At 35.9% G+C, this 23839-nt stretch overlaps 6 protein-coding genes across 8 annotated transcripts; 4 read left to right on the top strand and 2 right to left on the bottom strand.

Annotated features, from left to right (window-relative positions):
• Window positions 1-1645: 1645 nt before the first annotated feature.
• On the top strand, window positions 1646-6157 carry LOC129574711 (pupal cuticle protein Edg-78E). Of its 2 annotated transcripts, none has more exons than XM_055457082.1 (4): window positions 1646-1872; window positions 2117-2364; window positions 5177-5526; window positions 5654-6157. In XM_055457082.1, the coding sequence occupies exons 1-4, from the start codon at window positions 1861-1863 to the stop codon at window positions 5710-5712; spliced, it is 669 nt and encodes a 222-aa protein (XP_055313057.1). In that variant the 5' UTR covers window positions 1646-1860; the 3' UTR covers window positions 5713-6157. The 2 variants fall into 2 exon arrangements, with proteins under 2 accessions (XP_055313057.1, XP_055313058.1); XM_055457083.1 differs by having other exon boundaries at window positions 1652-1872; window positions 6079-6157.
• Window positions 6158-8802: 2645 nt separating this feature from the next.
• Window positions 8803-14318, top strand: LOC129574703 (protein tailless). The gene is made up of 2 exons (XM_055457073.1): window positions 8803-9091; window positions 12909-14318. The coding sequence occupies exons 1-2, from the start codon at window positions 9076-9078 to the stop codon at window positions 14060-14062; spliced, it is 1170 nt and encodes a 389-aa protein (XP_055313048.1). The 5' UTR covers window positions 8803-9075; the 3' UTR covers window positions 14063-14318.
• Window positions 14319-15809: 1491 nt separating this feature from the next.
• On the top strand, window positions 15810-17001 carry LOC129574773 (BTB/POZ domain-containing protein 3-like). The gene is made up of 2 exons (XM_055457238.1): window positions 15810-16684; window positions 16860-17001. Exons 1-2 carry the CDS (start codon window positions 15810-15812, stop codon window positions 16999-17001), a joined length of 1017 nt encoding a protein of 338 aa, XP_055313213.1.
• Window positions 17002-17516: 515 nt separating this feature from the next.
• On the bottom strand, window positions 17517-19199 carry LOC129574710 (vesicle transport protein SEC20). The gene is made up of 3 exons (XM_055457081.1): window positions 18987-19199; window positions 18729-18901; window positions 17517-18617 (listed from the first exon to the last, which is right to left on the bottom strand). The coding sequence occupies exons 1-3, from the start codon at window positions 19065-19067 to the stop codon at window positions 18194-18196; spliced, it is 678 nt and encodes a 225-aa protein (XP_055313056.1). The 5' UTR covers window positions 19068-19199; the 3' UTR covers window positions 17517-18193.
• A 24-nt stretch (window positions 19200-19223) lies between these two features.
• On the bottom strand, window positions 19224-20294 carry LOC129574717 (dynactin subunit 6). Its single transcript, XM_055457095.1, has 3 exons — window positions 20147-20294; window positions 19623-20070; window positions 19224-19448 (listed from the first exon to the last, which is right to left on the bottom strand). The coding sequence occupies exons 1-3, from the start codon at window positions 20164-20166 to the stop codon at window positions 19347-19349; spliced, it is 570 nt and encodes a 189-aa protein (XP_055313070.1). The 5' UTR covers window positions 20167-20294; the 3' UTR covers window positions 19224-19346.
• A 10-nt stretch (window positions 20295-20304) lies between these two features.
• LOC129574698 (aspartate--tRNA ligase, cytoplasmic) lies at window positions 20305-23199 on the top strand. 2 transcript variants are annotated; one of them, XM_055457065.1, is made up of 7 exons: window positions 20305-20449; window positions 20730-20847; window positions 20979-21310; window positions 21432-21609; window positions 21715-21943; window positions 22060-22565; window positions 22699-23199. In XM_055457065.1, exons 2-7 carry the CDS (start codon window positions 20737-20739, stop codon window positions 22972-22974), a joined length of 1632 nt encoding a protein of 543 aa, XP_055313040.1. In that variant the 5' UTR covers window positions 20305-20449; window positions 20730-20736; the 3' UTR covers window positions 22975-23199. The 2 variants fall into 2 exon arrangements, with proteins under 2 accessions (XP_055313040.1, XP_055313041.1); XM_055457066.1 differs by having other exon boundaries at window positions 20322-20453.
• The last annotated feature ends 640 nt before the right edge of the window (window positions 23200-23839 follow it).

The following is a 23839-nucleotide window of genomic DNA, read 5'->3' as shown; positions in this document are numbered from 1 at the left end:
AATCGGTTTTACTTGATCGCTTAAGTCACTTTCAATGGAATCGAATTGATCTGAATGCATCAAAGAACGCCAAATCAAATTCACTAAAACGTTTCAACTCATGTTTGGAGTACTGGTTCAATCAATACCTCAATAGATTGAAGATCGTAACATCGTTAATTCAATTTCATGAACATTTCAAGCTAATTAACAATGTCAGTCTTACCGATGAAATATGGGCAAAAATAAAAAATCGAGAGCGAAAAAACAAGTCAATTCTGATCGAATATCAAGCCAAAAAATTCAACATTGACTCTTGTTCATTTTATACCGTACGAAAGAGAAATAGTTGCACCAAGATTCGATCGTAAGGCTTGAGTTATCAAAAAAATGTTATTGAAATTAAAAATGGTAAGTGACCAAACCGAAAACGAAACGCCAAATTTAAATTGGATACAGTATTGCAATAGATTCACAAAAGGCCCAAGTACTGCACAACAACCGACCGTCCGATAGACACACACATACAGAGTGAAAACAAAGCCATTAGACACAGAAATGTGTCTTGCTTACCAATAGGAAATATTAACAGCGTACAGTTCAGTTATGCTGTGTAGTGTATATTATATCATTTTTTTTTTGAGTTAGACGTGTTATATATATTATGTAATTGCTCTCTATGAAGTGCATGCATAAACGCATACGTCACAGACACACATATACTCGTATTCATAAAATTTAGCCAACTAAATCCAAAGTGTACCAAAGCAAGTCTTTCTGCTCGGACAACGCTTCGAAGCCCGCTTGTGCTCGGACAGCAATAATAACAGCATGGGCGCACGCGCACACCACCAATAACAAAAAGCATTTGGTTTTGGGGTTCGAAAACCGTGCCGCCAACAACAACAAACACACAAACTGTCCGTTGTGTGTGCACATCGAAATTGCCATTACACATTTTTGTGTTTTATGCTTGCTAATTTTTATCAAAAGTCCCGATTTCGAAACCAAACGCAGCAACGAAAAAATAAAATTGTATCAAAATCGATGTAAAAACCAAATCCAAACAAGTATGAAATGAAATTTTGCGAAAATTGTATTAGTTTCTTTAATTTCGTCTTTCTCTCTGTCTCTTTCTCTATGTTCGATTGATTTGTAGGTAATATTAGAAAACAATATAACTCGTTCACTTTGCGGATCACACAGAAAAATATTGTGTGTGTGTGCGCGCGTGTGCGTGCGCGTGCTTGGGCACAAAAGGTAAGAGCGAAAGAAGAAAATATGAGCACTGGAAGGGAACGAGAGTGCGCACACTGAAAAGTATAGCGCCATAACAAATATTATGATAAACAGCCTGGCCACACACCAATTGAAAAATGCCAGTGCAAAAGACAGTGTATTGAACAACATGCACTGCACACGACATAAAAATGATTAAACGAAAGAAATGAAGAAAAAAAAAACACAAAAAATAATATGGTAATGTATGTGTGAGTGTGTGTACACTTTCTTGTCCATTACCGTGTGGCTTTGGCTGGCTGCTTCACTTCAAGCTTGTTTTTTATTTCGCTTCTCTTCTCTCCTCTTTTTTATTTGTAACAATAGGCCGGGGTAATCAAGGTTCAATACTTTGATATATAAACCAAAATTCATTCAATGGCTCACCATTCAGTTTCATTCGTTCGATCGGTCAGTTCGGGGAAGAGAAAAAAAAAGCTATATACGGTTTTTACCAAGTAAAGGCTATTAACTACGTTGATCAATAGCAGTTTACAAAAAATATATATAGTGCAAACACGGTTCTATTTATCATTTGGAACGTGAATTTTTCTTCAACTCTTTTTTCCTTTTTTTCCGCTTGTAAACGTTCAACCAAGGAAAATGTTCCGTTTTGTGAGTATTGTTCTAAGCTTCTTGCGTAAGACGAAGAAAAGCTTCTGGAGAGAGTTTGATCTGGCCATTCCGGGCTAACAAAAACAAAATTCATGTGCAATTTCCTTTTTGTCCCAGATCATTTTTTTTTCTTTCAAATCCGTGACATGTATACAGTGCATCGCAATTTTTGAATTAAAAACCAAACATGTGCTCTTTTTTTTCCGGTTCTATTCGTCCTGTTTTTGGCGGTCGGCGGCTACAGATTGTGTTAGCCTCGGTGCTTGCGCTCAGTGTACAAGGGCAATACAATCCAGATTCAAAGAACGCTGCTATAATTAGCGAACAGCGTTACTTACAGGGTGATGGTCAATTTGGAAATGCCTACGTACAAGAAGACGGAATAGAATTCAAGGAAGAGACTGATGCTGATGGAACTCGTCACGGACAATACTCTTATGTCGAAGCAAATGGACAGAAACGCACCCTCTATTATACCGCTGGCAAAAATGGGTAAAAACTTTATTTTTTCACAAAGTCTATGTATTCCATATACACTCTGTGTGTGTGTGTGTGTGGTTGCTTGATCCGACGAATTGCAGTCGATTTTCATTTTCATTGACTTTGCGCTTAAATTGCATCTTATTTGTCACTGCAATAATATTCCACAGAAATCGCTTAAAGATGACAATTTTATCACAATTTGAAGAGAATACCAAAGAAGATTCGAATGATTTTTCAAATTCTGCTTTTTTCTATGCAATTTCTTCCTTCTTCCTTCTTCGATGAGATTTTTCCTTCGAAACAAACTTCTTGCACGCTTCAACTTTGTGATTTTCCATATTTCTGCTTCTTCTTGAAAATAAAGCCGAATTCTTCATGAATAAAATTAAATTCTTCAATTTTGAATTCTTTTTGACAAAACCTTTGTATTCTTCCCGAAAAGATCGATAGATTCTTGAAAAAAAAAAAAATGCAGTTCAATCTTCTTTCATCGCATTTCATTCTTTCAAGCTCTTTCTCCCTCCTTCTCATTGAAACGTTCTCAAATATGCGCCTCGAATTTTTCACTGATATTTACTCTAATTCGGTTTGAAAAGTAGTTCACTTGAGTCTAAATTCTGAATGTGTAGCAAAAGAAAAAACGCAACGAATTTCAAACAATTGCAAAGAATTAGACTCTATTATTCTATGTGAGCCATATTTTGTTTGTGTACAAGAAGAACTTAATTAATGCTAATCTCTTCTGGCGTCCATAATCTCTAAGGCCACTTAGAATAGCGAGTTGATTGAATATGATTTTGCAAACAAGTCGGTTCTCATACGCGCACACACACAGCAAGAAACAAAAAATGAAAGTTGAACGCGCACTGGAATCGAACGTTTGTTAAGCACGAACGACGACCGGATAAATAGCAAAAAGGAGTATAGTTTAGATGGTAACAAACGGACGAGAATGTGAAACTCTTTTTGTTGATCGATAGCCGTTATTGCTATGCTGACGTGTTTGCATTTTGATAAAGAAAAAGACAGCAGTAGCAGAAAAACAAGCTACTCGCTCCATTTTCCCTTTCAAAACGGAATTCACACACATAGAGAAAAACACACACTCACACTCAGCGAATGAAGTGAAGGAATTAATTTGACCATGTGCGTTGGTTGCATGTAATCATGTTCGACATTTTGTTGATAGAAAGTCTCTTATTTCCTGGTCGAGTGCATACAAGTACTGATAAAAATACGAAAAACCGAGAGAGAGAGAGAGAGAGAGAGAAAAAACGAACGACCATGTATGTACTGTATAGTGCCCAACATTAGCCACAACTAGTTGAATGTTAAATTGTTGTACATATCAGCGAATTAGCCACCATGATAATATATGATAATAGTTATTACGTGGCATATGAGGTAATGAATCGAGGGAATGAAGAAAGAAAGAAAAAAAAATATTGGCATAGAGACGTTATACTATGTGCATAACATAAACATATACTGGTGATTAGTTCAAGTGAATGTGTTCTTTAACAATATATCAAAATCATTGCAATTTGTTTTGTTGTTGTTTCGTTATCAATTTCATCACGTTGTTGTGTTTTTAACACATTTGCGCACACAAAGAAAAACTACTCGATTAAAAGAACATCAATTAAAAACCAACATGAAAAGAACACGATGATTGGTGGGCATTAATCAACACCCAGCATATATGGAAAATCGTTTGGTCGGCCGCCATCGAACTAATGGCGAAGAGATGTAATGTCATCATTACATCCTCAATGCATGGTAACGATACCAACCGCTTTAATTACTCAATGCAATTTTATGTAATTTTTTTTTGTAATAAATAGTGAGACATCTCTTCTTTGTATGTTGCTTTCTAATGCATGCATGGAGAGTGTGTGTGCGCGATTACAAATCGGCCAATTTCCAACACGATGTTTTACTTCTCTTCACAATCTCCTACATAAGATTTTTTTTTTTTTGCTCTTTCGAATAAAATCTCTTTCTAATTTCAACAATACCTTTGCCTATCATCACCGTATATATGTGTATGCATATGAGCAACGAGATTTGATCCGAAATTTTCTTTTTTTCTTCTCTTGTGTGTTACAGACAAATAATTTAATACTTGTTCAAAAAGCCATTGCAATCACACACTCAGATACACAGATTATTTGAAATCATAATCGACGGAACAGCTGGCACTTTTTCCCCATTATGCAATTAATGCCCATTTCAAATGCAACACGGTGAATTACGGAAATGCACAAGAAAATGAACGAGAGCAAGAGCAAGAGAGAGAGAGAGAGAGAGAGAGAGAGAGAGAGAGAGAGAGTGCGCAAAGAATTGAACGAGTCAGTGTGGTTAAACGAGCACACATTGTTTGTGAAACATGCAAGACGTGATATTTCATTGTGAAGACAAAGGATCCGTAGGCGAGAAATACCCAATGTATAATATCAATTCGCGATTGAATTCGACGCGCGCGTGTTGTGTGCTGCTGCTGCTGTTGCTTTTTGATTTCGTTTATTTCGATACACATTCACTGTTGTTGTGGCCATTTATCTAATATTCCATATAATCAATCAGGCATGTGAAGTTATTTACGGTCGCAATTTTCAACCGGTTTCAATATGCTCGGTGTAAAATATGAAAAAAATGTTACGAAAATGAAAGAAAATAGCATAGATAATGCAAGATCATATATATAATGAAATTTGGATTTTACGGCTTTTGAAAAATTCAAATCCGATTTTCAATTTTAATTTTCATTTTTGTGTCGTTGTGTGTGTGTGTTTTGTTCACAATTTTTTTTCTGTTGCAGATTCCAAGCAAGTGGTGATCATTTGCCAGTCGCTCCACCAGCACCAGCCCATGCAACATTAGCCGCTCAACAAGCCGCTCAATACAATGCCCAGGCCAAGAGCTACGATTTGGGTGGTGCTGACGGTTTTGATGATGGACAATACGATCCACGTTACAATGATCCACACTTCCAAGGAAACCAAAATCACCACTACACTGCACCAGCTGCACAACCTCAGCCACAATACGTAGCACAACAACCACAACAGGCAGCACCTCAACCACAGCCAAACTACAACCAAAACAACATCAACTACGTTGCCCAATACCAATCGACAACACCAAATCCACACCGATTCCAACCACCAGGTAATTGAGACTTATCAACTCGTTTCGTTTTTCTTCTTAGCTTTTGGCGCGCGAAATTGATCATCAATTTCAATCGAATCATAAACCAATCGAAATTTATCCAACTTTTTATTTTCATCGTTTACAGGTAAATTATCATTGAGCAGGACGCCAGATGGTTTCAGTTACAGTTTCAACAAAGCTTAGAAAAACCGTTCCAAATTATTTTTTATTTGCTGTAGTTTTTTTTTTCTTCGTCCGTTTTTATTATTTCTTTTTTACTTCGTCTTGCTTCTAAAAATATGTGAAGCAAACATAAATAACTATCGTCTTTTTTGTACTATGTTGTTTTCTCTTTAGTACTATTTTTTGTTTTGTTTTATATGTGTAATTCGAAATTCATCAAAAATGTACACACATCAAATTCAGATACTTTACACACAAACGCTTTATTTCTGTCGCTTTCAGAAAAAAAACTCAACAATTTTATAGAAACCACAAGTAGTTTGCAAAAAACACACAGAAGAAACCTTTTAATATCGACACTTTTTTCTCTTTCTGCTTTCTTTTTAGCAAATTATGAAATAAAATATTAATGCTGCACGAAACACAAGTAGTAGAAATTCACATAAAAAGCAAAAAAAAAATCAAACCACACACACAAATCAAGAACTGTTCATTGCAAAATGTAAATTGTATTGAAAAAAAATAATACTCAAAATAAAATAGGAAAAGAATAATAAAAAAAAATGAAATTCAAATACCGAAAAACAAAAAACCGACAATGTTGTTTGCATTTTTCTTAGACATGTATGGTAGTGACTCATAAATCACGCTTCTTCAGTAGCCAAATGGCCTATCAATCGGATCGTCGACAAATTAACACGAACTCATCACTGACAGACATGGCCTTAATTTCTTTGCCAAAAACCGCATTCATTTCAATTGACTCGCAATTCACGTACAAATTTCATAATTGGTTATTCATTCGACTGTGTACCTGTACATACATGTTCATCAATTGTGAAATCAGAAATTCGGCATTTTGACCACATATCCACGTTATTCATCATAAAAATGTATTATTGCATTTGCCGAGACGAGCTTTGCTTCAAAAATGAGACTCGACAAATTTCGTCTTCGTTTTGGATTCATATTCGATTCCATGTTATTTAATTTTGGGTTTGAATTTTTTTTTTCGATTTCCAGTTATTAATTTTGGATTTAGAAAAGAATCTCAAGTGGTCGCTTGTCCCAATTTACCAAATGAATAGGAAAATGCGGAAAAGGTTGAAGAAATTCTGAAGAAGTATTAAACTGTCATAATTCCATGCTGCAATCGTAACGTTCATTTGAATTGTATTACAGTTGCCATCGTGTATTTTTGCTTGATGAATATGTTGCTCAAAGTTGTCGGTTAATTGAAGAAGCGAGAGGAAAGGCACATAAAGTCAAACCATTCGTTCGAATCAGTTTATTTAGACTCTTTGAAAACGAAAAAAAACAACAAATTTCGACAATAAACCAAATAGACAGCTGCAACATTGTCTCCGCACCTATTAAAGCCCAAAATTACTCTCGTTTTTTTATTCACTCGCTTTCTCGTTCCTCGTTTATCTATGCGTGAATTGATGCATAATACGAACGTCAATCTATTAACTGACGCGTACTGATTCTAATTATTGGGGATGAGTACTGTAACCATGCGTTACCTTGTTTTCTCCTTTATTTCCTCGTTCGCTCTTTCTCTCTCTCTCTCTCTCTCCTTTGTTGCTGGCTAATTTTAACGCTTAACAAAACTAAGTGATTTCAATCGACTGAGTTGCCTACACGGCATCACCATTGTGAACAATGAATCCGCCGGGGCTGAGGATAAAATATAGTGCGGCCAAAAATGAAGGAAAATTCGATAGTTGGTAGGTAACCTTTCGTTTTGGTGTGGATAAAGCGAATAGTGAATTTTCATTTAAAGTCGAATTTTCAATCGAATTTTTTTAAAATCAGTGTCGTTCCTTACTGTTCAAAAGAGGTATTTTGGAGACTGAAGCATTTTGAAAGAAGACAAACTGTTCGTAATTTAACTTCGTTAAGCAAAGAAGAGCCGAATTTGGTGCAAATTGCAATCTCTCAATGTTGATAAACCTGAAAATAGATCAGTGAAATATAAGGTTTCCGTAAATACAAAGCGAATGAAATAAGAAGACTAAAAAACGTTGATTTCTTCATCCTTTTTACAAACTACCGTCTTCTTTCTCTATACAAAAATGCCATTACATATTTTTATTCTCATTATTTCGAATTGCTTCAAACCGAATCGAGTGTGATCTGTACTTAGGAAAAGCGAATATTGAAATGTTTGCACATTTATGCTTGTGATGACTCCCATATATTTCCTGTTGCTGATCTAGATCTCTCGATGCAAGACACAGACACACAATCCATGCTTATCTATTATACATTGAATGTGGGTAAAAATGAATGCAGCAGGAAAGGAAAGAGAAAAAAAACGTTGCCGTCTATACTGCAGTCATTGTTGAGAGTTTTATTGAAGGGAATATTTCAATGTTCATAAATCACAAAGCTAAATCACAAAGTGAAAAAGGCGAAAATCAAAAATTTTCAACAATTGCGTTCGACAAACGGGTGGGGATGCTACACACGCATACATTCACCTATGTTGATGGTGATCATTATGAACAAAAAAACAAATCGGTGCTCTGCAGTCAACGGGAATATAAACAAGTTTTTTTTTTCTTCCCTTGTTATTTCATAAAGATGTTCAGATTTCCCATCCCACTTTTTGCTACGCATCATTTTCAAATTCGTTCCAACACCATTAAGAGATATCGTCCTTCTCTGTCGCTCCCATTATCTTTTCACATTCGCGTTCTCGTATCGATTCCATTTTTCTTTCCACCACTGGCAAACTATTTAGGGATTTTATGACCCTAACTAACAATACCCATTACGAATGACGGAATGAAGGGCACAACAATGTCGAAATTGTTGACGCCTTCTTTTGCATGTTCAACATTCTATTTTCGGTGATTTACTCTGCCTTTTTTCACACACAACAACTATATCCTGTGTCTCTGATGGTTTCGTCCTTAATGCAAAGCAAAGCAAAGCGAAGCGAAGAGATGAAGAAGAGAAGAAGAAAAAGAATCATGGTGTCGTCTATTGTTGAAATGGATAGGTTTTGGCTTTCGACTAATTCCAGAAATTCAATCAGCTGCTGGCTAAAAATCATTGCTGACTGAGATTGCGCACGTCATTTAGTGAAAAGTTTCGTCGCAGATTGACTTCTATATTTTTTAACTCCTCTGTTGTCGCCAGCACAGTTTTGTTTGTTTGGATTTTTTGTTTATTTTGTGCAAAATATACACAGCGAACGGAACCAAGTTTAGTTTTTTTCGAAAATGAATAAAATGTTTTCAAATAAAAAGGACTAAAAGCAAGATCATTTGAACAATTTACCAGTGAATTTTGAACTTATTTTTTTTTCTTCTGTGATTTAACAGAAGTTTCACACATTTTTCGACGATTTGTTTTATACATTTTCGGTGCAAAATGAATTCAGCATCAAGTAAGTTGCAGCAAATATTATTGGAAAATTACCTTTTTTGAAATTAAAACTAAGAAATCACTTCTTCACACAAAAAGTAAAAAATAGAAGTTGTTTTATCACGATGAAACCATTTGAAGCAAATGATGTATCCCGATCCAATTGGGAAAGAAATATTTCAAATTTATGTCAGGTCTCCGGATGGTACAGTGATTTTATCAAACTTTGTGTCTGTCTTCTTCTAATTTTGAAATTTGTGTCTGTCAATCGAATTTGAGTCGTTTTTTTGTAAATTTTTGCCCATCGATTCGATCAGTTTTCAGTGAAATAGAACAAACTTACCTAAAAAAAAATAACAGAAAAATGGATACCTGGGTCAACCGAATGGAACGTGGTTGAGTAACGGCTTTATCAATTATTGGAAAACATTTGAAGCCAAGAGCCTTGAAGAGTCAAGTTTCAAAAGTTGAAAGTCATCGTTCATTCAAACAACGAATAGTTCAAGCGATAAAAACAGTGGAATGCATTGTGCACAGCTGAATCTGGTGACCATTTTCATTTTCCATCGATTCCTTGCACATCGATGGAATGAAGCGATCAATGGTTCATTTTTAACTGAAAATCGATTTGTTTAACTAAAAACCAAATAGAAAATATTCGTGGCCGTTTCACAGAGAAATGTTTTTGTTGGAAATTTTTATTCAATTGCATCAAAATGAGGAATGATCCAGTAGTTGAAACTGAATAGAATAAAAATTAAACATGAAAAAATAATTTGTTTCAAAATCTGAATTTCGTAAAAGAGATTGCGATCATTCAAACAAGAAAAAGTTTGAAAAAATTGAGAAAAATCGAAGAAAAATGAATGAAAATCAAAACAAAGGCATCAATGAAAAATTGTGGGAAACGAAAAAAAGTTTCAATATTTCCAAAAAAAAAAAATGTCTCAAAATCTATCAAAACCTCCGCAAAATGTCTCAAAATCCTCGGCAAACTGAAAAAATCAATCAAAATCGCATGGCTGAAACGGCAAAAACTGAACCGATTGATCCAGTTTAAATGAAACATTATCTGGGCTCTTGCTCAATTAGTCGCTGTACGACTCATGCCATGCATTTGCTTCGTTAAATGTCAAATGATTTTCTACTTTGTGTGCCTTTGCTTTTTATTCTCTTCTCTTGTTCATGTGCGCATCAAAAACAAAACCATTGCACAAAAGGACGTTTGTAAGCGATGATAAAAACATATTTTCTTTTTTTGGTTGTATAGACTCAGGTAATGTCGAATAAGCTATCTAATTCAAAGCCCAAATAACCTGTAAGCCGTTTTCAAAGATCGAAGCCAGAGCGCACATTGTGCATCTGAACAAATCGGAATGAGAAAAAGCAAAGACTAGAAGAAGTAACGAAACGAGAAAAATAGCTTGTGATTTTGGGCCCGAATCAGAATAAATACGGTACTTACCTACGTTTTAAAAGTAATTACAAACTGAATGAATCTTCAAACAAAAATAATGCCAAAAAAAGGGAAGTAAAGTGAAAAAGTAGTCGCTCTTTGTTGTACACGGCTCCAGTGTGTATTCGAAAAGCACTGGCTAAGACCGTTGCACAATGCACAATGTTCAAACATCATTTTCAACGGAATTTGTTCCCAAAACCGTAGACACAATCTCGAAAAGTTCAATATGAACGCCATTTTGAAAACAACATTCAAACGAATGAGACACAGAAAAATGGTACATTTTCGATGCTTATCGGGAAACGATGACAAAAATGCAGCAATATGACAGAAAAGAACATCAACTTCAATCCAAAATTATGGAAAGAGAACACATATATTTACAAACAATGATGGCGAACAAAGTGAACAATCACAATTTAAAGAGCGAAATCACATTCTTCGGCTTATATGTAAATATCCGGTTCTTTGTTTCGCATCGATTCCGTTTTTCCATTCCCCAGAAGTGCAGAAAAATAAAAGCGTTTGATCTTAAACACTATAATTTACCCGAAATGACTAACGTTTATGGCATTGAATTTCATTGCCCTTTTTTTCCATCGTTCATTCTCCCGGTGAAATGCAACGCACAAAAGGAATCAAATAACAGTGTTGCTAGGCTAATGATGATGATTTTACATTTCAACATTACCCTGATTTTCGGCGGAAAACATCGCACCGGAACATTATTCACGCTGCAGTATAACGAAGAAAAAACTCAGTTGCTCTCGATTGCAAGAGCTTTTGAGCGATTAACTTGTTGAACTCACAATGCAGCCACTTATTCAAGTTATCACAACTGATATTTTCGTACAATCTCACGCAGTGTGAGATACGGATTGGAAATTAAACACTCGATGCTTCTTTGAATCAAAGACTTTGATTTTGTCAAATTCGGTAGTCATCCAGGGCAGGGAGGAACAGAATCTCTCAACTGTATTTGAGTGGTTTTAAGCGATTTCAACTATAAAAATAAGAAATTTAATTTAAATTTCAAGATGATATACCAGACATCCACGCTATCGATTGCAAATATTCCGAAATTTCATTCCTAAGATACAATCTGTAGATGGCCGAGCTGAAAAATCGATGCATAACCGTTCTAAGCATCGAATTTTGAAAAGTTTTCCGATCCAAATTTAGAAATTGGTTAGAATTACTGCCTATAACTCGTTGGTTACTTTAATTAAAGTCTACCATTCCGTTCCAACAGTAGCTGCAAGAATTGTGAACTATTTGATGTTTGGCTTCGATTGAATCGAAGCGAAGCTTCTGTGTGATGCGTTCCAAAATCACACAATGCAATAAGCAAATAAATAGCCTGAAATATGAAATTCTAGAGTGTTTCAGTGTTTGATCCCGAAAAAAGGACACAAAAATGCCAACGAAATGAAAAACAACAAAGTATAATATAACAATTGAAAAGTGCATGAATGCTATATTGAGCTACAAATCATGGTTGGAACAAAAACGTTTATTTTCATTTTCATCGGTGTTGAATTACCAACTTTTAGCTTTTCAATGGCAAAACGGTTTCGAATAACATTTTCGACAAATTGACGCAAAAGTTACCTAGTCTGTGTTTTTTTTTTCATTCCCATTCAAAACATATCTCAATCAAACATTTATACCAGAAAAGAGAGAGCGTTGCCATTTGATTATGCATTGATATAGTATGGTACGAATCAAATTTCATGTTTTATTCATTTATGGTGGTTGATCATCCTTAATTACATGTACGTATATTGAAATTGTCAGTGGCTTTCACAAAAAAAGCCCATGACTTTGAAGATGAGAGAAATTGAATGAGAAAGAATGAAAAAAAGGCGAGCGACAAAGGGTAAATAGTGAACATCCGGTGCATTATTGTTCAACACTGAAAATCAACGATTTCTCATGATTCCAAAAAGAACAAAAACCAAAAACCATCCCGAATTTTTGCGTTATGAAAACAATTGCCACGTCGTCACACATCGTCGAAGACTTTTCATCTCAATAAGGTTCTCATCTCTCGTTCGCTTTTCTTCGGCCCCATCAGTTGTTCAAGTGAATATTACACAATGGCAGAGATCTGCTCTGATTCCATTTCGAAGAAATTCACATCAGAATTTTTTTTGTTATTGCTATTGAATTTCATATGAATGCTCCATCTTATCTTTGCTTGAATCTTTTGACAGATTTGGAAAAAAAAGGATGTTGGGTACAGAGACAAAAAGTTATAAGATCAACTTCTATTTATTATTAAGATTTACACACGTATACAAAAACTGTACAAGAAAACTTTTGAGATGAATATCCCGCATCGTATCTAAAACGAATCGTTTTTTTTTTCTTTTCGCAGGTCGTATTTTATATGATGTGCCATGCAAAGTGTGCAGTGATCATAGTTCGGGCAAACATTATGGTATATTTGCGTGTGACGGATGTGCTGGTTTCTTCAAACGTTCAATACGACGCTCCCGTAATTATGTGTGCAAAGCAAAAACGGAGGGCCAATGTGTTGTCGATAAAACGCATCGCAATCAGTGCCGAGCATGTCGACTGAAAAAATGCTTTCGAGTCGGCATGAACAAAGATGCAGTTCAAAGTGAACGCGGTCCACGTGTGGGTACCCTGCGCCGTCAAATGGCTATGTTCATCGGTGGCAAGGACGTGATCAGTTCGGATGATGTGAAGAAAATGCAACAGGATCTGGTATTTCGTGCACTTCCCATACAACCAACCATACCGCCATATATTTTGGATTTATCGGCCCGCAATCGTGGTTTAGTCGATCAATCCGCCTACAGAACACCAATGTTGTCATCTTTTCACCCAGTTCCGCTGTCACCCACAAATTTAGTTGAATCGATGCGCGAAACAGCTGCCGAATTATTGTTCATGAACAGTAGATGGATTAAAGCTCAGTGCCTGGCTAACCCATTGCCAATTAACGATCAACTTCTTTTGCTCGAACATTCATGGACTGATCTGTTCATATTGAGCGCTCCACAATATCTACTGCAATTTAATTTCAATCTAATGCTGATCGCCTATCAAAATGGCGAACACAGTGCATTGGTCCAAGCCGAAGCCAATCAATTCCAAAGTATACTGCTCAAACTGGCCGACATGAATATCGATAGCCGTGAATATAACTGTATTCGATCGATAGCACTGTATAATGCAGCTGCACAAATTGAATCGTCCAACACAGATGACGACCATAGCAGCAGCAGTAGCAGCAAGGATGATTTAACAAAAGTTCGACTCGAAGAAAAATCAAAGATTATCACATATCGCGATGAAGCGATAGCCGATTTAGCAGCACATATAAATGTTACGAAACCAACACAACCGTTACGGCTGCAGAATTTGATGCTAATACTGGATCAACTGAAACGTGTATCAAGTTACACGATCGAAGAGCTATTTTTTCGACGAGAAAAAGGAATGACTGGCGGAGTGACCATTGTCAAACTCATAGTTGATATGTACAGGCAAGGGAAGATTTAAACATGTACATGCATATATGCACATGCGTGCTCCCGGAATGAATACAATGCGTGTGCGCAAATCTTCATACACACACATAATGCCATGGTAGACATTATTTTTATATATAGATAGATCGATAGATATGTATAGTATATATATGAGAGCTAAAAACTCGATCTGTAATTAGTATTGGCTTATCGTGGCCAATGTGCAGAGTGATGAATGAATAATGCACAATTTAGACGATTTTGCAGTTATTAGTACCTAAAAGATATCTTTAGAAATTCATTTAGACGTATATATATATATATATATATGAAAAGAGACATAGACTAGAGACAAATAGAGCAAAATCTTATTTTTATTCTCTGCTTTGCTAGAGACTTCAAATTGAAGGAATTGTTTTGCAGCGTTTAGCATTTGATCTGGCTGAAATAACAACATAGAGAAAAGAGAAACTATTGTGAAACAAAAAATGTTACTATTCAAAAAGAAAAGAAGAAAAAAATGTGAATGAAAGACGGAGAAATACAGCCCAAAACATCAAATTGAAAACAACAGAGGAAAAAAAAAGACACATCCAACTGCTGACATATGCTCTATAATAGAAATTCAATAACATCATATTTTGGTAGCTGACAACCGAATGTTTAGTGGTTAAGCAAACCAAAGCAACAACTAAAATGGAACTAAATAAAAGAGATTATCCTCAATTTCAGACAATACACACTTTTTTCTTTCTCTTTCTCTCCCTCTCTCTCTCTCTCTCTCTCTCTCTCTCGTTTTCTCGTTCTCTGTGCCCAAATAATAGACTGGGATGTGTTTGGACTTTTCTCTCTTTGAAAACGCATAATTGAGTTCTTACCGCTTTTTGTATTCCATTCATTCATTCAAACATACGAAGGCATACACAGTGCTACAGACAAATTTTCGCTTCTTTTAAATCCTCTTAACAAAAAACCTGAAATAAGGAACACACAGCAGCAGTAACATCAACAAAAACATCATTACTCGGAATTTATGTAATGGTTAAATAGCTCGAAACGAAACTGATGCACAAAACAGAATTCGCAATACAACGTGTTCAGATTAGCGTGAATATTCGAACGAAATTTATGAAGAAGAAACTTTGATTTTGATCTATTCAGTTGACTTCGTGGAATGACAAACCGTTTGCCAGTTGTTTTTTTTTTCTTCTTTTTCAATGATCGAATCTTTAAAATGAAAATGAATCATCCATAAAGTGAAACCTAGCTATGTTTTAGCAGTCCAGTTCCATAAAGTCAAGTTTAAACAAAAAATCATTCCAATACACAATAATCTAGGGAAATATGGATACGAAACATTGATTTTGCTCAAGCAATATGTTGCACTGTCTTGAGTAGCATCATATTGCACGATAATCGACGTTTGGCCCGTCTCTTTTGCTTATCACACATACATGAACAATGAACATTTACTATTGGGAAGAAAGTGTGAAGAGATATACATCCAAAATGCGTACACCGGCGCACACAGCTAACGGGTCAGTTCTGTTCGTAGCTCACTTGATGTCATCGGCAATATCGTGCACTCATTGTGCCGGTTTGTGTTTTTTTGTTCTCCCTTCGCTATGTAAACTATTGTGTTCACTCTCGATTCGCGCTTTTTTTGGCATCAGTGTTTCAGACCGATTCATTGCTTGTCACACTGTAGTCAGCCGTTCACTTTTTTCAATTGTCGCATAAAAAAATCGTTTTGAAAACACTAGAATAGTATTTGTAATATGAGTTTTCTTGACGAAATTCACACAGTTCCAGCAAACAAAACTGTATTGGCAGCTCTAAGCCCGGTATTTGATACAATGTTTTTCGGATCGTTGCCGGAGAAAGGAGACGTTCCCGTTGACGATGCGGATGCCGACGTATCCAAGGAATTTCTCCAGTTGTTCTACCTGGGTGAGGTGACATTAACAATGGAGAATATCGAGACCGTCGTTTGTTTGGTCGACAAATATGATGTTCTCAAACATGTCAACGCGTGTGCCGTATTTCTCAAAGGCCAACTAACACTTGATAACATATGCTGGGGCTATCAGTTGACCGTGAATCTCGAAAATGATGAACTGATGAAGTATTGTGAGGACAAAATCACCAAGTCACCGAAAGATATCTTTGCCACCGATGCATTCAAACGCTGTGACAAAGGTGTTCTACAACGAATATTGGAGCTATGCTTGATGTGCAAGGAAACCGATGTTTTTGATGCCTGTTTGACGTGGGCCAGATACGCATGCGAACAAGACGATTTGGATACAACACAAGCGGTGAATTTGAGAACTCAACTCGGCGATTGCTTCAAGTTATTTCGATTTAGCTTAATGAAAAGCGAAGAGTTCTCTGAACGTTACATGTTGAACAAAGGACTATTCACGTCGGAAGAATTCGAAGATGTTATGCTTTCTTTATCGGCAAAAGGGTACAAAGCGAAAATATTCAATCAATCACCCCGATACTACCCATGGGATGTGGATAATATTTTGCGTTGTCAACGGAAAACCAGCGGCCCAGAACCGAAAAAGTACATACAACTTCAAGAAGTCACTTCGTTCTCATCGAATAAACACCTACTGTTGGGAGAGATTCAAACTTCTGTCACATGGTATGGTTACAGACTTCTCAACAGTTTTCGTCTTCATGAAACTTCTTCTCTGCGATTTTTTTTGGTCGTTATTATATTATCTTAATAACATAACGAGAGGTTATGTTATGTCAGACCAAATATATTGCTGTTATCAAGTATAGTTAGTAATATGTTATTGCCTGTAAATCTGTAGGTATGGTTCATCTAAAATAGCCGGAAATAAAGTCGACGTAACTATTACCGAACGTGAGAAGATGGATCAGCTGAAAGTGACTTTGCCACAGCCAATTCTGATTAAGCCTAAACGTATGTATGAGGTTTGTTTGGAAGTTTGATCAACCGATGGATGCTTCTACTTCTCAAACTGTCAGCCGAAAATTGAAATGGAAGTAAAGGTGTCAAACGAACGAACACAAAATTGAAAAACGCTGTTCGTCCGTCCTTTTTGTGAAAACGAACGAACTAAATCGATTTCGTTCGTCCTTTTTGAGAAAACGAACGAGCCAAAACGGTTTTGTTCGTCCTTCCTCGAAATGGAGGACGGAAGGACGGACAAACTTTGTTCGTTTGACACCTTTAAATGGAAGACGAGATTAAAATTCGATTTCATCGAAATCCGATCCTGAACTACGATAACCTTACGAATGGCTGGACTTCTCAATTGCTCTTCAACAAAATTTAAATCCGGAATAAAATAGATTTAAAAAAATCGAATATTCGAAAATGCAATTTTCTTCCGCTTAAAAAGTGTTTATTGTTTAAAAGTTTATCGTTGTTGTTATTGTTGTTGTTGAAAAAGTGTTTATTTCTCTCTCAAAATTGTCATTCAAAAATAAAAATGCATTGAATATTTGGAGGGTTGTGTTTGAGTTGTATGTATTTTTGGCACAAAATACAATCATTTGCACATCTAAGTTTGAAGCGAATAGAAATTGTAAAAAAAATCCGTTGAAAACTCAGCAAATGAATATATCCACGGCTAAAATTTAAAGACTGACTGTAATAAAGTAGCAAAAGGTGTGTTCGGTGACTAAGATTTGACTTTTTTTACCAAGGCTAAGTGTCATTCTTTGCTACCCTTCTGATTTTTCCCTGACCTAACCACTATTATCTAAGCCTAAACCTTTTACAGGTGTACTTTTCTTCTGATTTATAAAATGAATGATGCTTTTCCCATTGTCATTGTCATTATAAAATCATTTCGTTTCATTTCATCGATCATTTTTTCAATAATTGGGTAAACATACGAAAAATGTCAAACTTTCTTTTACTCTCTATGAACATTTCATTCCTCAACCACGTACATTTACCGCATATCACAAAATTAGATAGGTATTTTTTTTTTGAAATGATAACCCAATAATCATCTTCTTTTTCTTCTTTCCCTCTACTAAAAAAGAAACTACAAATATCGATTTATAGTGTAGTTTTTATATTTAACGGACAGAATAAATTAAAAAAAAAATCGAAGAAGAAAAGAAGAAATAAAAAATGTAATATGTTTGAACACTTAAAAGAAAGGCTATGTTAAAAAAGTCTTTTTTGCACAATATAAAAAACAACCACGATAAAAAGCGTGAATGCAAAGAAAACTAATATCTTATCGGTACACTCTCGTCGTCCGTATTTTTTCAGTAATTTTCTGGAATGTAAAATGGAACCGGCTGTATTATGGAGCTCATCATTGGTTCCTTCAACGTTGGTCGACGATGCAACCAATGCTTCTAATGTTTCTGCACTTTTGTTGGTTGTTTCCGATAAATGGCGTGTTATAGACAGCATTTTTTCCGTGACACTATCCTGTTGATAGGCCAAACTCGATTGTGCATGCTTTGATTGGCCCACAGAACGATGGCGTACTTCGCTTGTATTCGAAAATAGTTCAGCTTTATCCAATTTCTCGATTTCCAGCATTGTGTTAATGTTTGCCCGACGGAATGCTTGCAATGTTCTAAATATACACATAACAAGAACAGAACCGAGGTGTGTATAGTATACGTATTGAGTGACGTGATATTTTGTTTTAAATTCATACACAGCCGAAAAAAAACGCATTTCTCACCTGGTAAATTGTTGTCGATGTGAATCAATTTCGGCTGATAGCGTTGGATTATTGAGATCGGCCACATAATCATCTAAACGTTCAATACTCTTGCGTAGCAATGCCAATTTTGCACGTCCAGCCTCATTGAATTGATTTAGCTCTTCTATCGTGCCACGAAATCCAGTTATGTCCTGTCGAAATAAACAATGATGACGTTTAATGAACAAGATAAACGAAAAACCATTCCCGATTCGTAGTACATTTCATTGCGCTCACCTGTATTATCGCTTTCACATGCAAATTATTATCAATAATATCTTGGCGTAGCCGGCCCAAAATTTCCTGCTCTTTTTCCATAATTGTCTAGCTCATTTAATTATTCGTCGCTCTTTTTTTCCGTCGTTCTCGAATATTTGCTCTAACTAACACGAAATAGAGTGATCTGTCAAACACATCGATTCACCAAATGACATATGACAGTATCGGTAAAATCGATGTATATGTGCGTGTGTGTATGTGTTACAGGGTGCGTTCAACCTTTTTAAAACTACCGATTTTGTTAAACTACAACCTTTTGTGTTTTGTTTTAAATTCTTTTATTTTCGTTTCAATTTATAAATAGCTGGAAATGTTTAACTAAATTTGTCCTTTGAATTTTTTCGGATCGAATGTTGCCTTCCGTAGTAAGTGATAGTTTGGTAGTAGCTTTCGAAGGAAAACCAGTTGAAGCGAGTGAGACTGAAATGATATTGACGGGAATTAGGTCTTCATTCAATAGTTTAAGTTGATTTTCATTTCAGATAGATTTCGCTTGGAATCAAGTCTCTATGAGCCATACAAGTGCTTATAAATCCCTGATTGCTATTCTCATCGAAATCCCTACGATTTTTTGTCGATAGATTCAATACATACCACGGACTTTTCGATAGATTCCCGTTCAGCGCAATTTTTGCCATGAATAATGGTGTTTTCAGCCAGTGTTTGTTCGCCAATCAACTGGCAACCGGCTCCAATAATACAACTATTCGTCACTTTAACCGCTGATGAAACATAGCATTTGCATTCGAATAGATTTTTCTCGCCAATTTTCAGCGCTTCCACGCGTGAGCCCACCTCAAACACATTATTCGGGCCGATGACCAAAACAGGTGGTTTTGCCATTGAACTTGTGTCTTCGCCCGTGTCATGGATAATCGTTGTGTACTCTTCGATAAGGCAATTCTCACCAATGATAATTGGTCCGGATTTGGCGATGATCGTCACACGGGGATGAATGATACATCCACTGGAGACGGTGATATCACCGGAGAAAGTACTGTCATCACATTCACAAACAATTGCCTTTGGCATAATTTTCAACCTGAATCGAGATGGAGAAAATGTTCAAAAATGTTTGGATTTTATTTCAAAACTCATGAATTTTATTTTCTACTTACTCGCTATTTTTGCTAGACATTTTTTCTACTCTTTTTTTGTCGTGCTACTCCACCTAAACAAATTGAGACGATGAAAACATAAATACTGTGACTAGTTGACACTCGGTCGAGCGGTAACAGCGCCTCTGATGTTGGTGTCCGCAATGAATTGTATGTCGTTTGACAGAAGTGTTGTTGAAATATTTCATCATTTTTGTACATGTTGAACTCACTTGAGGCGATACTACTTTTGCATGTTTTGTTAGTCGTTGGTAATTTACGACGTGTTCCGGTACGATAATCAAACGGTGAAATAAATTTTGTGTGGGTATTGAAATTTTCTTACACGACACTTCCATCCGAACAATCATTGTGAACCAAATCAAAATTGATCATTCAAAACATTTATTGGTTTTTCGCATTGGCATTTATCCAAACACGTTCATTTTCTCGGTAGACTTTGAGGTTATCTCAAAGTGTCTATGTGCATTAGAATAGGGAAAATGATCAGTTTTGCATAGAAACAAAAACATAATCGCATTTGTGGTGATAAAAGAGTACTGCTAATCTTATTTCGTGCATATCATATGAATTTTCGTTGTAGCTAAAAAATGAGCAAAGACGAAAAAACAGCCGTGGCTGCCGATGCCAACGAAACCGGTGAAAGTCAGTCGAAAAAAGCTGCGAAAAAACTTGCAAAAGAAGCAGCGAAGGCGGCCAAGGTAATTATTTTTATTTTAGAGAATTTTGCACTATTTTTGATGAAAAGAAAAAGGATTTTCTGAAGAAAAAAAATTAAATTTGACAATCGTTTTGGCTCATTCGTCAAATAAAAACAACAATATGTTTACAGAAAGCCGAATACAAGGCAGCAGCTGCAGTAACAAGTGGGGCCACCGGTGATGCTGAATCCGCACAAGATTATTCAGAAGGAAAGTATGGTGCTTCCAAATTGATTCAATCGCAAGAACATCATGAGGAACGTGTTTTCACTAAAGTTGCACATCTATCCGAATCCCTGAAAAAATCGCCCAATCAAAGTGTTTGGGTGCGCGGTCGCGTACACACGTCACGTTGCAAAGGAAAACAATGCTTCTTGATATTGCGTCAGCAAAGCTCAACGGTCCAATGCGTCATCGCTGTTAATGATGCCGTATCCAAACAAATGGTGAAATTCTCGGGAAGGTACACACATGAAAGAAAATAATACCCGATTAATTCGATGAAAAAAAAACAACAAATCTTATCGTCTTTTTTTTCTAAACTCTTATCAATCGTCGTTCACTTTCTTTTTACTCACATTTAGCATCAACAAGGAAAGTATAATTGATATAAATGCGAAAATCGTTGCGGTCTCATCGAAAATAGAATCATGTACGGAACAAAATTTGGAATTATCTGTGCTGGAAATTTATTTGGTGTCAGCGGCTAAGCCACAACTTCCTCTACAAATTGAGGATGCTTCGAGACCAGAGAAAAATAATGTATGTCCGAACGAATTTTTTCTCTATTCATTAGCCATTGAGTTCAATGAGTAACTCTCCTATTGTTGAACTAACCGATTCATTCTGTTTGTCGCTTTCATTCAGGATCCAAACAGTCTTAATATTCGTGTCAATCAAGACACTCGTCTTGACAATCGTGTATTAGATTTACGAACGCCAGCCAATCAGGCGATATTCCGTTTGGAAGCCGGCGTTTGCCGTTTGTTCCGTGATATTTTGGCTCGAAAAGGTTTTACGGAAATTCACACGCCAAAAATTATTTCCGCTGCTAGTGAAGGTGGTGCTAATGTATTCACCGTTAGCTATTTTAAAGGTAATTTAGATGATCATAGAATTTATTCTAAATTTTTTTATTCATTCCGAAAAAATCACATTCTCCATTTAAAAAATATGCTCTTCATTTCAAATATACGCTTTCCATCCTCCCAGATTCGGCTTACCTTGCTCAATCGCCTCAATTGTACAAGCAAATGGCAATTGCCGCTGACTTTGACAAAGTGTATACGGTGGGAGCGGTGTTCCGTGCCGAAGACTCAAACACACATCGTCACTTGACTGAATTCGTTGGCTTAGATTTGGAAATGGCCTTCAAATACCATTACCATGAAGTGCTTGACACAATCGGTCATTTATTCACGGAAATATTTAAGGGGCTTCGTGATCAGTATGCCGCCGAAATTGCAGCCGTTGGCAATCAATACGATGTGGAACCGTTTAAATTTTTAGAACCACCATTGCGACTGAACTATTCACAAGGTGTTGCGATGCTGCGTGAGGTTGGCGTCGAAATGGACGATGAAGAAGATTTGTCCACACCAAATGAAAAACTATTGGGTCGACTGATTAAAGCCAAATACGATACCGATTTCTATATTTTAGACAAATTCCCATTGGCTGTTCGTCCATTCTACACTATGCCAGATCCAAATAATCAAGTAAGTTTCCACTTTCTTTCAATCGGATTTTTCTTTCTTTCAGAATCGGACAAAGGAAGAGATTTAAAATTAAAGAATTCGTTTTCAATTTAAAACACTTTTATTCATGTCCCTTTTCATTGTTCCATCCCAGAAATGGTCCAACTCCTACGATATGTTCATGCGAGGTGAGGAAATTTTATCGGGCGCACAACGTATACATGATCCAGACTATTTGATGGAACGGGCTAAACATCACGCAATCGATACATCGAAAATTGCCGCATATATCGAAGCATTCCGCTTCGGTTGTCCACCGCATGCTGGTGGTGGCATCGGAATGGAACGTGTTGTTATGTTGTACTTGGGATTGGACAACATTCGAAAAACATCCATGTTCCCACGTGACCCAAAGCGTTTAACGCCCTAAACAACCAAATTCTCCATACAACACTTAATATCATTTTATTTGAAGTACGAATTTTTTTTCTGTTTTAAATAATAAAAGTGTCGTCTTTACAATTAGAAATCAATTTGAAAAATGAATAAAACTAAAAATTACAAATATTTACAGAAGAAAAATAAAATCGTCAATAAAAAGCAACACTAACAATTATGGAACCAATAATAAAACAAAATGACCGTTGATAGAGTATACTTTTCGCGATTATTCCTTTTAATTTCCTAATTTATATGAAAATTTATTGGTTTTGACAGAAAAAAAAAATTGTTGGTCCTAATTTGAACCGAAGTAAAATGTCCAATCGGAATAATTTACTCCGATGGAATTTTAAACATTCTTATTCTTAAAGAAAAATTATTTTATCATTTATTTTGCATTATTTTTCTTCTAAATACAGCAAATTGTCATTAATCAAATCGTATGGTTGGATGATCACAGGATAGTAATGAAAATGGACGTTGACGCATTACCAACACATCATTCTAATTCAATTTATGTGGCGGCTACATTGATTACAGCGTTGTCATATGAAGCAAACAAAGAAAATTGACCACCCGTTGAACGTCATGATGACTGTAATTATATTGTTTGCTTGAGCAACATTGGTTATGGACATTGTTTTGATTGCTGTTGTTGTTTTTTCTACAATTCTTTCTTTGTTTGTTAATACATACATTGAATTGAACTGGCTGAAGAATTGCGCGAAATTTAAAAATAGACAGACATATAATAATCAGAATTTTAAAATACATTTGGTTTCTCGGTTTATTCAAATGATCGATTCATATATGGTCTTTTTTCTACATAATAAAATTAATAAAACAAATTTATA

Source organism: Sitodiplosis mosellana, unplaced genomic scaffold (genome assembly GCF_009176505.1).
Source record: "Sitodiplosis mosellana isolate CC-2019 unplaced genomic scaffold, AAFC_SMos_1.0 Smas_scaffold_6165, whole genome shotgun sequence".
In the NCBI taxonomy this organism is placed as follows: Eukaryota; Metazoa; Arthropoda; class Insecta; order Diptera; family Cecidomyiidae; genus Sitodiplosis; species Sitodiplosis mosellana.
Note: the sequence above shows the minus strand (reverse complement) of the source record. Positions and strands in the feature narration are given on the sequence as shown.

Excerpts from the sequence above, each read along its gene's own strand:
- LOC129574698 (XM_055457065.1), top strand. The coding sequence starts at position 20,737 with ATGAGCAAAGACGAAAAAACAGCCGTGGCTGCCGATGCCAACGAAACC. Across the intron at positions 20,848-20,978 it reads AAGCAGCGAAGGCGGCCAAG|AAAGCCGAATACAAGGCAGC; the intron begins GTAATTATTTTT and ends ATATGTTTACAG. Across the intron at positions 21,311-21,431 it reads ATGGTGAAATTCTCGGGAAG|CATCAACAAGGAAAGTATAA; the intron begins GTACACACATGA and ends ACTCACATTTAG.
- LOC129574717 (XM_055457095.1), bottom strand. The coding sequence starts at position 20,166 with ATGTCTAGCAAAAATAGCGA. Across the intron at positions 20,071-20,146 it reads ATGTCTAGCAAAAATAGCGA|GTTGAAAATTATGCCAAAGG; the intron begins GTAAGTAGAAAA and ends ATCTCGATTCAG. Across the intron at positions 19,449-19,622 it reads AATCTATCGAAAAGTCCGTG|TCTCACTCGCTTCAACTGGT; the intron begins GTATGTATTGAA and ends ATATCATTTCAG.
- LOC129574773 (XM_055457238.1), top strand. The coding sequence starts at position 15,810 with ATGAGTTTTCTTGACGAAATTCACACAGTTCCAGCAAACAAAACTGTA. Across the intron at positions 16,685-16,859 it reads ATTCAAACTTCTGTCACATG|GTATGGTTCATCTAAAATAG; the intron begins GTATGGTTACAG and ends GTAAATCTGTAG.
- LOC129574711 (XM_055457082.1), top strand. Across the intron at positions 2,365-5,176 it reads TATACCGCTGGCAAAAATGG|ATTCCAAGCAAGTGGTGATC; the intron begins GTAAAAACTTTA and ends TTTCTGTTGCAG. Across the intron at positions 5,527-5,653 it reads ACACCGATTCCAACCACCAG|GTAAATTATCATTGAGCAGG; the intron begins GTAATTGAGACT and ends CATCGTTTACAG.
- LOC129574710 (XM_055457081.1), bottom strand. The coding sequence starts at position 19,067 with ATGGAAAAAGAGCAGGAAATTTTGGGCCGGCTACGCCAAGATATTATT. Across the intron at positions 18,902-18,986 it reads ATGTGAAAGCGATAATACAG|GACATAACTGGATTTCGTGG; the intron begins GTGAGCGCAATG and ends TTATTTCGACAG. Across the intron at positions 18,618-18,728 it reads CATCGACAACAATTTACCAG|AACATTGCAAGCATTCCGTC; the intron begins GTGAGAAATGCG and ends GTGTATATTTAG.